Source organism: Lontra canadensis, unplaced genomic scaffold (assembly GCF_010015895.1).
Source record: "Lontra canadensis isolate GAN:19392208 unplaced genomic scaffold, GSC_riverotter_1.0 scaffold414, whole genome shotgun sequence".
Lineage (NCBI taxonomy): Eukaryota > Metazoa > Chordata > Mammalia > Carnivora > Mustelidae > Lontra > Lontra canadensis.
Window position 1 is genome coordinate 1 of NW_022631408.1, and position 17,420 is coordinate 17,420.

Consider the following 17,420-nt stretch of genomic DNA (forward strand, 5'->3'; position numbering starts at 1 on the left):
GAGGAAGGGAAGTCTTTATTAAAAGGGTGTAAATTTATCTTTTTTTTTCCTTTATTCTTAGTGCTTTCTTTGTTTCATCTTTAAAATCTTAGTCTATATGTATACACACATGTATAAAAATTATCCATAATGGTGCTATAACCAAAATGGGGAAGCAATCCAATAGCACACATACTAATGAATGGATAAACGAAATCTTACCTATACACATGATGGAATATTATTCACCCTTTTAAAAAAAGGGAATTCTGACACATGCTACAACACAGATGAACTTTGAAGACATTGTGCTAAGTGAAATACAAATACTTATGATTCCACTTAGGTGAGTTTCATAAATGAGCCAAAGTTACAGAGACAGAAAGTAGAATGGTGGTTGCCTGGAGCTGGGTTGAGAATGGGGTATATTGTTTAATGGGTATAGCTTCAGCTCAGGAAGACGAACAGTTCTGGAGCCGGATGGTAGTGTTGGTTGCACAACAATGGGAATGAATGTGCTCAATGTCACTGAACTGTACACTTAAAAATTGTTAAAGTGGTAATGTTCATATTATGTGTATTTTACCACCATTAAAAGTTTTTTTTTTTTTAATTCTAACCCACCCCCAAGATCACAAAGGTTTTCCTCTTACAGTCCCTTCTAAGTACTTGTTTGTTTTACCCTTCCGACTGAGACCTCAATTTGTATGAAATTGATTTCGGGGTTTACTGTAAAATAGCGCTCATAATTTCTTGGATATCATAATTTATGTCCAAGTTGCTGCCTTTCTCTGATGCTGCACATCAAGACATGATCTTTTTCTGGCTCTATTCTGTTTCTTTGTTCTATTTGTCTTGCCTTGTACCAATTAATGCCGTCTTAATTACTTTAACTTTACAATAAATCTCAATATCTGGTAGTGTGAGCCCTCTAGCTTTGTTTTTCTCTTAATAATCTTCCTGATTATTTGGGGTGTATTTGACTTGTTTCCCTTCCACATAAATCTTAGAATTAGGTTGCTAATTTCCATTAAAAAATACGGGATTTTGAATGCTATTGCACTGAAACTGCAGATTAGGAGAAAATGAGGATTTATATTGACTCTTCCAATCCAGGAACATAGTGTATCTCTATTGATTTATGACTTTTAAAAATTTCCCAATAATATTTTGTTATTTTCCATGTAGAGGTCTTGTGTTGGCCGTCTGGTGTCTGCTGTCCACTGGGCCTGCGGATGGAGGGAGCCTCAGGGCAGACTGTATGTGCACCGCCCTAAGGCTGTGCTCCTTCCTGCTCAACTGCTTTAGTCACCACTGTCATTGGTGCCCCCTGTCAGAGGAGGTCCTGGAGGTCCTTGCTGTCAACAGAGGTGACCTCAAGAATGCATATGTACCTTGGCTCCTCCTCTTTCCTTCTTTCCTCTACATTTATGCCTTCTCTGTGCTTCTTAGGATCACCCCCCCTCCCCATCAACCAATCACAGGACCTGTCCCAGGCTCTGCTTTGGGAGAACTCACATAAAGGTCCCACTTGGCAAGTGGAAGTTTGTGAAGGCCTCTTTACTGCTGGGTGCAGACCGAATCCCAGCCCTCTGAGACCTTCCAAATCTCCGTGTGGCATCTGGGGCTCCCCCTGGCCACTCTCTGATTGGCTTCCTGCTTCGAAGCTTCTGTTTACAAATGGTAGAAAGTGATGCCGTATACCAGCTTCTCCTCCACACTTCATTCTCTCCCCAGTGTTGGACCCTCACACCCTGACTGCAGCCTAACTGACCCTTGGCAGCCGTCCAATGCCTTTAAAACCAATTTTAAAAGGTATTTATCTAATGTTTCTAGCTGTCAGCAAGATAGTCATTTTGTTAGAGCTAGACTGCCCTAGCTGGAAGTATAACCTTGGTTGTTTTTTTTTGTTTGTTTTTGGTTTTTTTAATAGAAAAAACTAGGAGTTGCTCATGGTTGTACTGTCCCTGGTTAAGCACACCTCCTCTCAGCCCCAGACACACACCGAGAAGTCCCCACACCTCCCTGTACTTCCTAATTTGTATCAAATGAGCAGCTCTGGAATTTTCTGTGTGTCTTTTTAGTTATAGAAATTAGAGGACGGATGGTAGGTAAGAATCAATAAAGATCTTTCTATTACCTGTCCACGCCGAAACTTGACTGTGTTATTTTGGGATTGATGAAGCCTTCGGTTCCCTGAATCTCCTCTGGTGCCAATGAGGTTGATGACCACGTTAGACCCCGTCTCTGCACCTGGCTTCCTGCCCGTGTACATGTAGATCTCATAAACCACCACTGAAATGTCAGAAATACAATATTATCTTTCTCATTTTTATTTTCTTTCTGAATGTATTAGATATCCCGAAAAACAATCAGAATGTTGCCTAATAGAGCTGACATTAGCTTCTCTGTGGTGGTTGGTCCCAGCTCTTTTCATCATGCAGACCCCACTCAAACAGATTCTCAGCTGTCCCATGTTCACCTTTCATAAGATTCAGCTATTCCCCAAACTAAGGTTTCAAAATAGTTATTTTTAGCAATTATGCACTTTCATTAACCACTATACTTTCACAGTTATTTTGAAAAATTAAACTTAAAAAAAAATACCCTCCCTCTCTTAATTAAATGAAAGTGGCAACTTTCCCCCCAAAGTTTGGCTGTTCTAATCACAGCTGGTCATTCATGCTGCTACTTCACAGAGATCACCACTCCAATAATGGAGATTTGTAATAGCACTCTTGAGAGAGAGAAAAAATACAAAGATATTAGAGAGATATAAATTTAATTTTTTTGAAAAGAGACCAGGGAGGTACCAGCAAATTATAATCCACCATATTTGACCTTAGAATTAAGGCAATTTCTGAGACACTGGTAGAGGTTGCTAATTAGAAAAGAGATTGCTCTTGCTGATACAACTAATATGAATAATATCTTGGACACAATGAGTACTTTTTATTCCAAGTCCTAGAACACTTTATAACTCGTACTCTGTGCAATTGAACAGTTGCATTTATAGAAATTCACATTAACATTTTCCAAAGAACTCAGACATGAAAATCCAACAAGTAAGAAAACAAGGTAAGTGAGAAACATTGCCTGTTTCCATCGTGCCTGACCTTTAAAAAGACAAATGTGGTATACTGGGAAATGGTGTAAGCAGAGAAAATAAATCAGTTTCTTTGAGCAGTCTTACATATTCTAAAATACCCTAGAGTGAAACCCAGCTGAGTTTAAGCAGAAAATTAGAACACTTCTCATGAATTTAGGACAACCAAGGAAATCTTTTAAATTTTCTATAAAGAATATCTAGTCTTACAACCTGGAAAACTGCCTGAACTGAATTAAGCCAAAACTTATGTTAGAATTCTTCATGAAAACAAGTATGTGGACAAACATGATCAGAAGTCTTAATAGGGAAGCCTTGCTTCTGTTTCCTGAGAATTTTTCCATTGTTTCAAAGGAAGAGTGAACTTGTTTACAACTTTAAGAAAAAAATGAAGACATTTAAATGATTAAAACATATCTAAAGTAAAAAAAAAAATTGTCAAAGGTCTAAAAAAAGACATATCAAAAATTATTTAGGACAGAGATCATATACTTAGGTCACAAAGAACAACACTCCGTGCTCCCTCTATCACAACAGACTGTACACATTGTATAACCAACATACCCATTGTCCCATGATCAAATCATGCACCTTGCCTGCTACTTATATGCAACTTAAATATTTCTTAACATTGTATTCCCAGAAGCTGCTATAAATTTAGTACACAAGCACCAAAAAACAAAAACAAAAACAAAACAAAGAATAAAAAACTTGAGATCCAAAATTCAAAGAGAATTAAATGTACTACATATTTGGAACAAAGTGGGTATCACAGTTGAGCACTAAATTCTATCCTCAAAACACATCAAAGAGAGATACATAGTTTGAGTTGGAAATTGAAAGAAAATATATAATCCCACCCAGAGAAACAGACATTTTGCTGAAATCTTTAACACTGACTCAAATTTAATTGTACAGTGTTACATAATTCACTAAGTATTTGCTATAGTTTTTCAACAAAAGCATGTAGTTTTTTTAATGCTAAATTCATAACAATAGATCAATACAAAATTCTTCCTTTAATGTAAAGGAAGGGAGAATTTAAAGAATACCTGGTTAGCATGTTCCTTAGATGCACTCTAAAATATTATGTGTTTTAAACAAGTCTTAGCAAGTGAAGATCTCAGAGAATTCTTTGTTCAGTCTCTCTCCTTGGGCATGAAAGTCAGGTCTCAGGGTTGTTGATTCAAAGGCAGGACCATATGTTCTAGCTAAAAGACTGTCATTGTTGTAAAAATGTGGAAGGCTAACAGATTATCTCTATTCTAAGAGAGGGACCCCCCACACACACACTCAGGGAGGTGAAATCCTAAGTGAGAGCAGTAGTAAGTTAAAAATGTGAGTTAGAAGAAAATTTATAATTGTCTCAAATACTTGAAAAATTCAAGGCTGGGTTTCTAGACCTGGATGTTATACAGAATGGAAGAGATCATTTTACTTAAACATATTCAAAGACAAATATTACTAATCAATCATTCTGGCTGCAAGTAACTATTCTTAAAGCACCAGATTTTAAGTAGTTATTAATATACATCTTCAACCATGATTTAGCTGAAAGTATTCAAAGAGTTAACTTGTTGCTTTAGGTTATCCATAAATATTGGACATTTTTGCCTCCAATTTTCTAATGTTCTTTTTACCATAGTTGGTGCTAAATTTTTCTTTCAGGTCATTAGTCAGGAGCCTCAGCTGCTGTGAGCCTTACTCACTCAGATAAAGTCTGCCATAAGCACCCAATAATAACATTGCTTGTCTGCCTGTTTGCCACAACTGTCATCCAATTCAGTTCCTAGCTAAACTATATATTTTCACCATGGGGTGGCATTTGTTTCACTTGTGTTCTCAATGTCATCACCTTCGACTCTCTCATTCTTATATTTACCCACACTTACAGTCATTTCAAAACTTTTCCCCTCTTTCAAGGAAGGCATAGCACGCGTATCACTGTCAAAGCTCAGCATTCTTTGGGCCGACAGACTTGTGGGCTACATAGTAAGATTTAACATCACCTCATTAGTGACACAAAAATCCAGTTTTCACCTGCAGTTTGGTTTTTTTCCCCTCTCAGACATCATTTTAGGCCAGAATCTCCTAAGTGTTTGTAAATGATGATTTAACAGCATCAACTCCAAGCATTAACATCTCTGTAAATAGTATCCTTAAGATTTCCTTATAAGAAATCTTAGATTCTTTTGTCTCTGCTTACTACAGAAAGCATAGGGTTAAAAATATATATATTTGCTCTTCATAGGGGTAGATAGATAGATAGATAGATAGATGATAGATAGATATAGATATATAGATATATAATTTCTTAGCCACAAGGGTATATTAAAAATGTCACATGGCTGGGAAGTGGGCTGAAATAAATTCCTCAAATGTGATTTTTCGAGTTTAGGAGAGGAAAAAAAAAGCCACGGTAGGACATGTGTTTCCTTTGGTAGACAAGCAAGGAGGTGATACCTAAAGAGGGAGTAGAATGAGATGCCTCAGGGATAGCCATACCAAGGGACCTCTTCACATCTGAGGGTGACATCCAGGAACTGAGGGTGACATGGAGTAAGGATGCGAGCAGAATCAGAATTCTAAATTGACCAATTTTTTACCAAAAGAAACTAAGCGTTATATTGGAAGTGACTGAGCTTATTTTGAGTTACAACAATTAAGATTTCCATCACCCATGGAAATAGGGGCTTGGATTATTTTTACATCAGGTTTGTAAATAGGATTTACATGTGGCAAAATTCACTCGTTTAAGGTTTGATTAGTTTTGGGAACTGTGTAAACTTTGTTTACAAGTCCTATAACTACCACTACCATCTAGACAGAGAATATTTTTATCATCCCAAGAAGTTTCTCTAGGAAGGGTATGATTCTAATTAGCTATGAAGGGTGAAACATGTAATATTTTTGCAGCCCTCAGAGTCATTGATTGTGAAGACTCAAATCCATGACGTGATGATAAAAACAATGCAGAAGGAATAACCTGGAGGGTATCCAGAAAGATCGTCTCATACCTATACCTGTCTGATTTTTGAATGAACATGTAAAGAAATTAAATCCAATTAACTATTTATAAAATATATTATATTTGGTACAGTCCTGTAACTTTAATTATATTTGAATTACATTTGAAAGATCACCTTCTTAATATTTTATCGTGCCTAGAAGTTTTCATTCCCTTGGTAGCCCATTTCTTTTTTTTTTTTTAAGATTTTATTTATTTATTTTACAGAGAGAGATCACAAGCAGGCAGAGAGGCAGGCAGAGAGAGAGAGGAGGAAGCAGGCTCCCCGCTGAGCAAAGAGCCCAATGCGGGGCTCGATCCCAGGACCCTGAGATCATGACCTGAGCCGAAGGCAGCGGCTTAACCCACTGAGCCACCCAGGCACCCCTTGGTAGCCCATTTCTTGATTACCCAAGGTACCATATACTCAAGGTATATGGTGATGAGGAAGCCTTTTCACAAAGCTACTGGAATGGAATGTTTTAAATATTTAGACACCAGAAGGTTATTTGCAGAACTGAATGGAGTCCATAGGGTCATGGAGGGCCAGTATATGGTTCAGAAGGAAAGGACCACCACTAATCCCATTTAAGATGTCATATTGAACTGAAAAGTACTGATGACCAAGCAAAGTCAGCCCTGGAAGTAAATATGGAAAGTAACAGGCTGCTGCCTTATACCACAGTACCACATTCTAGCATTAGAATGTCATAATAAAATAGTGGAACCAGGACATTTTCCTCCTACATTAAAACAGCTACTGCCAGAGAAATAGCCTAAAGGGAAGCAATCTTCTCAATTTAGGATGATTTTGAATAAATTGTTGAAGAATATTTGGGGATTCTGCTATGAAAGTCACCTGAGATCATCGATGGTTTATGGAGCAGTTGGCAGCTTTCACAGATTTGTCTGTAGTCCAAGCCATGGTCTGCCCTCAAGCCAAACACACCAAACGCACCACCACCACCCCCAGAGTGCACATACCTGCATAATGGGCATCTTGGTCTCCCCTCCTAAATCTCACATGCTGGAAGTGCAGGGCTCACATCTTTTTCAGTTCTGAATCCCCAGCTCTTAGTACATGTAAATGTTTACTAAAGAATGCTGAATAAATGAATGCTTACCAATCCACCATCTATCAGAAAATGTTGTGTAATGATCTCTCTTGGTTGCCCTCAAAACCACTCAAGTATGAGTCATCTAGAATGGGCTGTGGCAGCTCTGTATCCAGAACTGTGCCCTAAACCAAGGACACCTTCCCAGGCCCTTTGCTCCCAACTTTGTTCTCATTCCCCAGTTTCTTTCAGGGTCCACTTGTTTCTGGCCCTTTGGCTTTTTCTCCTAGATCTGTATGTGTAGGAGTGGACGAATGAATTTGGCCTCCCAGACTCTGACTCTGGAGTGTCCAGAGAGGACCAATAGTCCCAGGAAGTGACTGCAGAAGGGGAGGGGGGCAGGGAACTGGCATTGTCAAGCCCTCCCAACTAGACTGGGGCTAGATTCTCCTCCAAAATGAGCTCACTTGAAATGCTGCCTCATCTTCCTTGTGCAGTATGGCCCAGTGGTATTATTGTCTTTTGATCCAAACCATCCAGGGATTCTCAAATGTGCTGCCACCCAAAATTCCTCATCTATTAAATAAAAATAGAGTCATATAAAAATATCATTCTTCCAGCTATATCCCCAAAGTTGCAGGCTTCCATTCTCCTCCTGGGGTACATTGTCAAATTTTCACTGGGTGGTGACTTTTGGAACTTATCTGAGAGAAACATGCTTCTGTGCTCATGTGTGTAGATGGACACACACACACACACACACACACTCCATGTTATTGCATTGAGTGTAAATACATGAATACTTCAGTGAAACTCGTGGGACCTTAAATCTTAAGTAGGGTCCTCACTGGAAGACTGTAGACCCAAGCCCTTCAAATATTTAGCTCTCCAATTTAGAGACAGTGGCATCAAATGGTGTCTGGAGCAGCCGGTCCCCCAGCTCTCTCCAACCAGCACATGGTCCTGGCGCCTGATCTCTCAGTGCCCTTTTCTCCATCCTGGGAGACAAACTCTTAAAACATCTCAGATCTCCCAAACTTGGGTGTCACTAACAAATAATCACGAAGTCTAAGGAAAAAAGTTCAGACGGTGATGAATTTTACATTTGTGTCTCCATCTCTGTCAATGTGTACACAGTATTTTTAGGGAATGTAAATTTTGTGGGTTTTTTTTTTTTTCTGAAGACTTTCCTAATCAGAAAAATGAATGTAATTATCTACATTTAGGGGGACTTCCTGGTGCCGTGTTGTTAGTCATTATGCTCAGATGTTCCTAGGGAATACTGAAGGGCTTTGCCCTGCCAGGGCTGTCTACACTCTTCCCCATGGGAGACAGCTCCTCTCTGCATGAGGCTCCTGCAGTGCTGGTAAGCATGGAGGGCTGCCTGTACCACCTCCCCAGTAGGAGCATCGGCTCTGGTACTGATAGAGTTCTCCAGGCCATGCAGCTGAACTTCCCCAAGACAAACCCTTTGGCTTAAGCTTTAATTTGATTTAATTAATGGACTGTTTTAGTGCTTTCCCTCAGGTCGCTGAGAATTAAGCTTTCTCAGCACTCATCATGGTGTGCTCATGTTGATACAAACTGCCCAAAGAAAGCTGATCTCAGAAACAGATGGTAAATGAGATTCAGTGTTAAACACGTGCAGACACTTCAGTCTGCACTGAAGGTTTGTGGCCCAAGACCATGTACATTGGCGGTTTAGGACTGAATCTTTACGTGTCTCTTGGTTGAAAATAGTTATCTTATTGCTGAAAAAGAAATACTTTTGAGCTGTAGAGAGAAGTGCCAGGGTGGGAAGGGAGTGGAATTTCTTCATATTTTATAGAAGGTCTCCAGGATGGGGCGCTTAGGTGGCTCAGTCACTTAAGCCTCTGACTTCGGCTCAGGTCATGATCTCAGGATCCTGGGATCGAGCTCTGTTGAGCTCCCTGCTCAGTGGGGATCCTGCTTGTCCTCCCCCTCCCTCTCCCACCCCACTAGTGTTCTCTCTATCTCTCTCTCAAATAAATAAATGTAAGAAGGAAGGAAGGGAGAGAGGGAGTGAGGGAGGGAGGGAGGAAGGAAGGAAGGAAATCAGTCAGTCTCCAGGTAAACCTCACGGAGAAGGTCCCTTGGACCAGAAACCTGAACAAAGGTGAAGGAGTTGGCCATGCAGAGGCCTAGGGAAGGCACAGGCCAGCAGATAAGGTAGAAGGGCAGAGTCCTAAGCGCTGAGAGAATAGCTTGCCTGGCACCATCAACAATGGAGATTTTAGTAAGCAAAGGAGTGACACAATCTGACTGATATTTTCAGAAGGCCATTCTAGCTGTGGGATTGAGAATAATAGCCTTTCCTAATCCTAAATCATTCCTTGTGTTTGCCCTCCCCTCCTGATATCAGCTATATGGTATGAAGGAAGCAGGAGGGAAAAACAAGTTGAAGGGAGAAAACAAAGAAATTAGTGTGTGTTAAGTGCCTGCTTTGTGACAAATACCATATCCAGGGGTACCTGAGTGGCTTAGTTGATTAAGCATCTGCTTTCAGCTCAGGTCATGATCCCAGGGACCTGGGATCGAGCCCCACATCGGGCTCCCTGCTCAGCGGAGAGCCTGCTTCTTCCTCTCCCTCTGTCTGCTGGCTTGTGCGCTCTCGCTCTCTCTGTCAGATAAATAATTTTTTTTTTTTTAAATACCATATCCATACCTTCCTAGTGAAAACCCAGTGGGTAATCCCATTTCTGCTTTGCCTTGGAATGGTCCCAATTGACGTTCATCGTTCTCATGCACTAACAGAGCCTTTCTCTCAGAAATGTCCTGGTTTGGATGCTGAATTATGTGGTGATCACTCTGACAATAGGTATTATATGTTCCATTTTACAGACAGACTGACTGACTGAGAAAACTTGTGTAACTTGCTCCAGTTCACAAACCCCGTGATTGAGACTGAGGTTTGGAAGCGACTCCCCTTCTCTGTATGTCAGATGTCTCATCAATAAAAGGGTCTGTCTGTCTCTGAAGCCCACATTTTCCCCTCGAGCATGGGTAGTGTGGTAAAAGCTAAAGCATTACAGAAAGCTGGCTTGTTTTTTTCAAACTTAGCTCAGCTGTTATCATCCAACGTTTGTTGTAGGTTGTCTGTAAGTGTTCAGAAGACACTTATTTTCTCACTACTTAAAATCTGATAAATACAAATATTTTAAAGCCAATGCATTTCTATTATGATGGTACTTTCTTAGATTCTCTGAGAGTTATTTCTTTTGGAAGTGAACCATCCTTCCTTCAGGCTTACCAAAACCTAGCTTCAAACGTTTCTTTGGCCATGGTTGGGGCCCCAAACCTCCCCTCCCATTATCATGGGTCTCCCCTGAAGAAAGCCCAGAGCCAGAACCTGTGAAAAGGTCACTGTCAGCTGAGTCAGCCTTCTTATCACCCGCGGGCATGCCCACCAGGCCGTTAACTAAAGATCATTAAGGACAACCTAGCAATGGTGATCAACAGCTCTTGGTGCCTTTCCCCACAAACAGGGCAGATGGTGAGCAAATTGGAGGAAAGTGGAAACTGTGCATGTAAACAGGCTCAGCTTGGCAGTGCTGGTCTCCAAGAGGAGACTGCTCTGATCCCACCAGCAATCCAGCTCAGCCCCCAAAGCATGATGATTTATAGACGAATAGCTTCAAAAAAAAAAAAAAAAAACCTTTTCATTTGCAAACATTCCAGTAATCTTTTGAAAAGAAGAGGCAAAGTCACAAAATTAATTGGCTCAGAGTATAAGTGCCAGCTGCAAGGAAAAGCACTCTTTTTGTGCTACTAAATTAAAAAAAATATATAACCCTCAAGTGTCCCTAGGACTCTATCCAGCCTGGCAAACCTAAGTATTAATAGCTTCATTTTAAAAAGAAGTTCCTCTATAATCATTCTTTGTGCTCTTCCCTGGGCCAGCTTCAGAATATTTTGACAGATGAACCGACAATCCCAAAATATTGAAGGTCAACCCCTCCTCAGTCCTCCTTTCAAACCCAAACCAGAGAAGCATCCATTCAGTGGTTTGATTCTGCTGTGGCTTTCCTTGATGTCACAAGAATAGTAAATGAACCTCTTGGCACCAAGAATGACTTTCCAAAAGCAATACTCAGCATGCCTGGACTGCTTCTTGCTCCCCAGTAGGTTTTGATCCCTAGTTAAACCTGAACATTGAGGTGTCACTGTCGTTTCATTTTCTTATTTGAATGATTTTCCTCTAAATGAGCAAATAATCAAACTGGGAAAGGGGCAGCTGGATGAATTTGTCAGAACTGGAAAAAAATTACTGGATCAGATTTGCTCTAGGTATCATGTATTACATTATATTATTTTGGAGGAGAAAATGTTTTAGAAAAGGCTCATGGGTTCCAGCTAAGAAATTAGCCCTTTAAACAGGAAATGCTAATGGATCAAGTTTCATTAGCTAGTTTGGGAAAAGGATGAACAGACTGACGCAGGAAGACATGCTGAGTCTTTACTGCTGCTAAAGTTAACTGAACCCAAAATCAATAGTTCATTTAAAGCACAATGGAGTTTCTTTTGTGTCTTGGATTAAAAAAAATATATATACAACTCCTTTCCACTTTTTTTTTTACATGTAACAAACTGTGCATATGTCAAAGAAGCAATTGGAAGAAATACGAAATAGTTGTCAGAGTTTAAATAAAGTTCATTTTTTAAAAATGCAGTTTTTAAAAACACTGTCACTTAAGAAATAACTAATATAGCACACCAATATGACTTCTTCTGTTTCTTATTGGTACCATTGATTTCAAAATCCTTCTATACATCATATTGGGTGGGGGGAGAGGCCGGATGAGGGGCAGAAGGAGAGAGAGAAAGAGAATTTTGGGTTTTGGTTGTTTGCCCCTTTACTCTTCTTTTTTAAATTAACATATAATGTATTATTTGTTTCAGGGGCACAGGTCTGTGAATTATCCGCCTTATACAATTCACAGCACTCACCATAGCACATACCCTCCCCAATGTCCATCACCCAGCCACCCCATCCCTCCCACCCCCTCCACTTCAGGAAACAAGTTTGTTTCCTTGAGACCAAGAATCTGTTAAGTTTTATCACACTCTCTGGTTTCATCTAGTCATTTTTTTCCTCCCTTCCCCTATGATCCTCTGTCCTGTTTCTCAAATTCCTCAAATCAGTGAGATCATATGATAATTGTCACTCTCCAATTGATTTATTTTGCTTAGCATAATAACCTCTAGTTCCATTCATGTCATTGCAAATGGCAAGATTTGGGTTTTGATGGCTGCATAATATTCCTCTCTCTCTCTCTCTCTCTGTGTGTGTGTGTGTGTGTGTGTGTGTGTATTTATACCATATCTTCTTTATCCATCATTTATTGATGGACATCTAGGTTCTTTTCATAGTTTGACTATTATGGACATTGCTGTTATAAACATTGGGGTGCACATGCCCCTTTGGATCACTACATTTGTATCTTTTGGGTAAATACCCAGTAAAGCAATTGCTGGGTCATAGGGTAGCTCTATTTTCAACATTTCAAGGAACCTCCATGCTATTTTCCATAGTGGTTGCACCAGCTTGCATTACCACCAACAGTGTAGGAGGATTCCCCTTTCTGAGAGAGAGAATCTTAAGCAAGCTTCACACCCAGCATGGAGACTGACATGGGGCTCGATCTTATAGCCCTGAGATCATGACCTGAGCCAAAAATCAAGAGTGGGATGCTTAATGGACTGAGCTACCTGGGTGTTTAGATAGATGATGATAGATAGATAGATAGATAGATAGATGATAGATTGATGATGGACATGGCATTTTTGAAACACAGAATGGATTCTTGAGAGATGTTAGCAACACAGTGAATAGTAGGATTCTAAATCTTTTCCCCAAATTCTAGATATCAGCTCTGACTTTTCCTCATATATAATCTGTATTTCTAACATTCCTACATCAGTTTAAAATGATTCATGCAACAGAACATGCTGAGTCTTTTTAAAAATTTTCTTACTCAATTTATTAAACTAAGAAAAATGAAGTTCCCCATTTCTCCTATCCCCTATCCCCACCTCTTTCAACCACCAATATGTTCTCTGTATCTATGAGCTTGGGGGTTTTCTTGTTTTTTGTTTTTAGATTCCACATATAAAAGAGATCATACATTGGGGAGGGTAAGTGCTATGGTGAGTGCTGTAAAGTGTATAAACCTGGCGATTCACAGACCTGTACCCCTGGGGATTAAAATATATTATATGTTTATAAAAAAAAGAAATGCTGATAATAATAAATAAACATAAAATATGTGAACATAAAAAAAAAAAGAGATCATACAGTATTTGCCTTTCTCTGTCTGCCTTATGTCACCTGCCAAAATGCCTTTGAGGTCCATCTATGTTGTCACAAATGGCAAGATTTCATTATTTTCTATGGATGAATAACAGTTCATTTTATATATATATATAAAATATATAGATGTAATATTATACCTATTATACCAAATAATTATATAATTATATGAATGTGATCATATTATATATACCAAAATATATATACACTAGCACATGTAATTATATAACATATACAGTATAATATCTATATAATTTTGATATATATAATTATTTGATATAATTATTGGTGTATATTTGGTGTCTATATTATAATTATGCCAAAATTTCTTTATCCATTCATCCATGGATGGTCACTTAGGTTGTTTCCCTATCTTGGCTATTGTAAATAATGCTATAATAAATGTGGGGGCCTTCATATATTTTCAAATTTAGTGCTTCGTTTTCTCTGGATGAATACCCAGAAGTAAAATAGCAGGATCATATGGTAGTTCTATTTTTAATTTTTTGAGGAACTTCCATAGTGTTTTCCACAGTACCTGCACCAATCCAACACTGAGAATGTACAAGGACTCCCTTTTCTCCATATCCTCACCAACACTTGTTATGTCTTGCCTTTTTGATATTATCTATTCTAACAGATATGAGGTGACATTTCATTGGTTTTGATTTGCATTTCCCTGATGATTATGGTTTGAGAATTTTTTCATATACTAGTTGGCCATCTGAATGATCACATTCAGTTGACACACAATGTACATCGGTTTCAGGTACCATGGGTAATGATTTGACAAGTTTATGTTATTTCATCACAAGTATAGCTACCATCGGTGCCATACATTACTTCTTTGGAAAAGTATGTATCTAGATCTGCCCATTTTTAATTGGATTTTTTCACCTATTAAGTAGTATGAGTTCTTTATATATTTTAGATTATTAGCCCTTTGTCAAATACATGATTTGCAATTATTTTCTCCCATTCAGCAAGTTGCATTTTGTTGCATTTTCATTTTGTTGCTGGTTTTCTTTTTTGTGCAGCTTTTTAATTTGATGTTATCCTGCTTTTTTATCCTTGTTTTGTTATTTTTGCTTTCAATGTCAGATTTTTAAAAATAATGAAAATCTATGTTAAGGACCTTACCTCCTATGTTTTCTTCTAGGAGTTTTATGGCTTCGATTCTTTCTTTTTTTTTTTTTTAAGGTGTTATGTATTTACTTGTCAGAGAGACAGAGATAACAATTAGGGGAAGCAGCAGACAGAGAGAGAAGCAGGCTCCCAATGCAGGGCTCCATCTCAGGACCCTGGAATCATGACCTGAGCCGAAGACAGATGCTTAACCAACTGAGTCACCCATGTGTCCCTATGGTTTTAAGTCTTACGTTCAAGTCTTAAATCTGTTTTGAGTTAATTTTTGTGTACGGTGTTAGATAGTAGTCCCATGTAGTTCTTTTACATGTAGCTGTCCAGTTTTCCCAGCACCATTTATTAAAGAGATTTTCCTTTCCCTACTGTATATTCTTGGCTCCTCTCTCATAAATTAATTGACCACACATATGTGGGTTTATTTCTGGGCTCTCTATTTTGCTCTGTTGAGGGGTCTGTTTTTATGCCAATACCAGACTGTTCTGATTGCTTTGTAATATAGTTTGAAATCAGAAAGTGCAATACCTCCAACTTTGTTTTTCTTTCTCAGGATTGCTTTGGCACTGGAATAGCTTTCCATGTATTTGTGTCTTCTTCAATTTCTTTCATTAATATCTAATAACTTTCAACATACAGGTCTTTTGCCTCCTTGGTTAAATTTATTCCTATGTATTTTATTCTTTTCAATGTAATTGTAAATGGGATTGCTTTCTTAATTTCTTTCTGATAATTTGTGATTAGTGTAAGAAGATGCAACAGATTTTTGTGTATTGACTTTGTATCCTGCAGCTTTACCTAAGTCATTTATTAGTTCTAATAGTTTTTTGATGGAGTCTCTAGGGCTTCCTGTATATAAAATATCAGCTGCAAGCAGTGACAATTTTTCTTCTTTCTTTCCAATTTGGATGCCTTTTATTTCTTTTTCTTGCCTAATTGCTCTTGCTAGAGCTTCCAATATTATGTTGGATAAAAGTGGTGAGAGTGGGCATCCTTTTCCTGATTTTTTAACTGTTCAACACTGAGCATGATGTTAACTGTGGGTTTGTCATATATGGCCTTTATTATGTTGAAGTACATTCCCTCTATACCCACTTTTTTGAGAGTTTTATCATAAATGGATGTTGAATTTTGTCAAGTGCTTTTCCTGCATCTATTGAGATGATCATATAATTTTTATCCTTCATTTTGTTAAAGTGGCATCACATATTAACAGATTTGTAGGTGTTGAACCATTTTTGCACCCTTGAAATAAATCCCTACTTGATCATGCTGCATGATTCTTCTAATGTATTGTTGAATTCAGTCTCCTTATATGTTGTTAGGATTTCTGTATCTATGTTCATCAGAGGTATTGACCTGTAATTCTCAATTTCTTAGGACCCTTTGATCTTTTCCATTTCAGTCTCTCTGATATTCCTGAACACTGTTACCATTCTCATATAACTGTAGGGCAACTAAAACTGTTAGGATCTAGGGACTTATGTATTAAGTGAGATTTTCTATGAGGAAATGTTTTCATAAACTATGAAATTATATAAATATACAAAGAATGAGTATTAAATCTTTCTCCTTTCATTAAGCTGTTATTATCCTAAATGTTTTTTTCTGTATCTGAATTAATCTACAAGTATTTCTGTGACACACAGCCCATGTGTCCTGTGCCATGCATCAATCTAATAGGGATTGAGAATATGTAAAATGGGCCCCATGCTGGGAGAGAGGCTAATTAATGTGAATTTGGTATAGAAAAAGCCAGGCTCTCCATGGAGGTTTACAGGAAACAGGCTGTAGTGGAGGAGCTGTGGTGGTGAATTCTGTTGGGCGTGTGGTGTGCTCAAAGCACAGCTCAGTGAGCTGTGGAGTGAAGATGTGTGAGGGAAGCTGAAGAGAAGAAACTGATGAGAAAGCAGAAAGGGAGTTACAATAAGCTAAAATACAGCTAAAATAAGAACTGAAATGACAAAACTGAATAACTTCTGGGGAATGGAAGCCCTATCTGAATCATCTTTCTATTCTCTGGTTCTCCATACTCCTGGCAACACTTGGCATCTATTACCTGTTTGTATACATGTGTTTACCTTTACTTGTGTGGAATGGCTAAACAGACCATGGATGGTTGTTAGAAATGGCAGGTGGTGCATCATCTAATGGAACACGGGGGCTCAAGGCAAGGAGGAGGACAGGGCTAAAGATGAAGTGTTACAGTTAACGACAGAAGTTAGAGGGATGCTCAAGAGGGCAGGGAAGAATCAAGCATTTAAGTCCATATGTTCAAGGAAGAAGAACCAAGATAGAAATAGAGCTAGTGATAGAAATAGGAAAAAAAATAGAGAAAACAGTGAAGAACTAGGTCAGTATCATGTGATAGTGGTCAGGATTGGAGTGATGTTTAATAACAATGTTGGTAATACCAAGTATTTACTGAATGATTACTATGTACCAGGAACAAAGTACCATAAGCACATTATTCTAAAGACTAAGTGCATTATCTCATGTCCCTAAAATAATCCTATGACATAAGAACTATTTTTTATCTCCTTTCTTAGATAAAGTATTTTTGGCTAAGAGAGGCTAAGTAGTTTGCCCAGGATGACATAGCTAAACACTTCACTTACTCAGTGAGTCTGGTTACAGAGCCTCTAGAAATCTCTTCCTCTTAAAATGAAAGATCAACAGTGTCAAATATAGTAGACAGGTGTAGAACACCAAGAACACACACACACACACACACACACACACACAGTCACACTCATTTAATTTGGAACAAAATGGCCATTAGTATCCATTGAGAAAGAACAT

The 17,420-nt window shown here is 38.5% G+C and overlaps 1 protein-coding gene across 1 annotated transcript in view; it reads right to left on the reverse strand.

The window, feature by feature from the left end:
- Positions 1 to 1,497: 1,497 nt before the first annotated feature.
- The window catches only part of LOC116862961 (lipoxygenase homology domain-containing protein 1-like), a gene marked incomplete at its 3' end in the record, with an annotated part of 81,069 nt that continues 65,146 nt past the window's right edge, over positions 1,498 to 17,420 (reverse strand). Inside the window, exons 5-6 of the mRNA XM_032850404.1 lie at positions 2,120 to 2,274; positions 1,498 to 1,649 (exon numbers count right to left, since the gene is read on the reverse strand). Coding sequence (XP_032706295.1) covers positions 1,498 to 1,649; positions 2,120 to 2,274 — 307 coding nt within the window. The remainder of the gene's footprint in view (positions 1,650 to 2,119; positions 2,275 to 17,420) is intronic.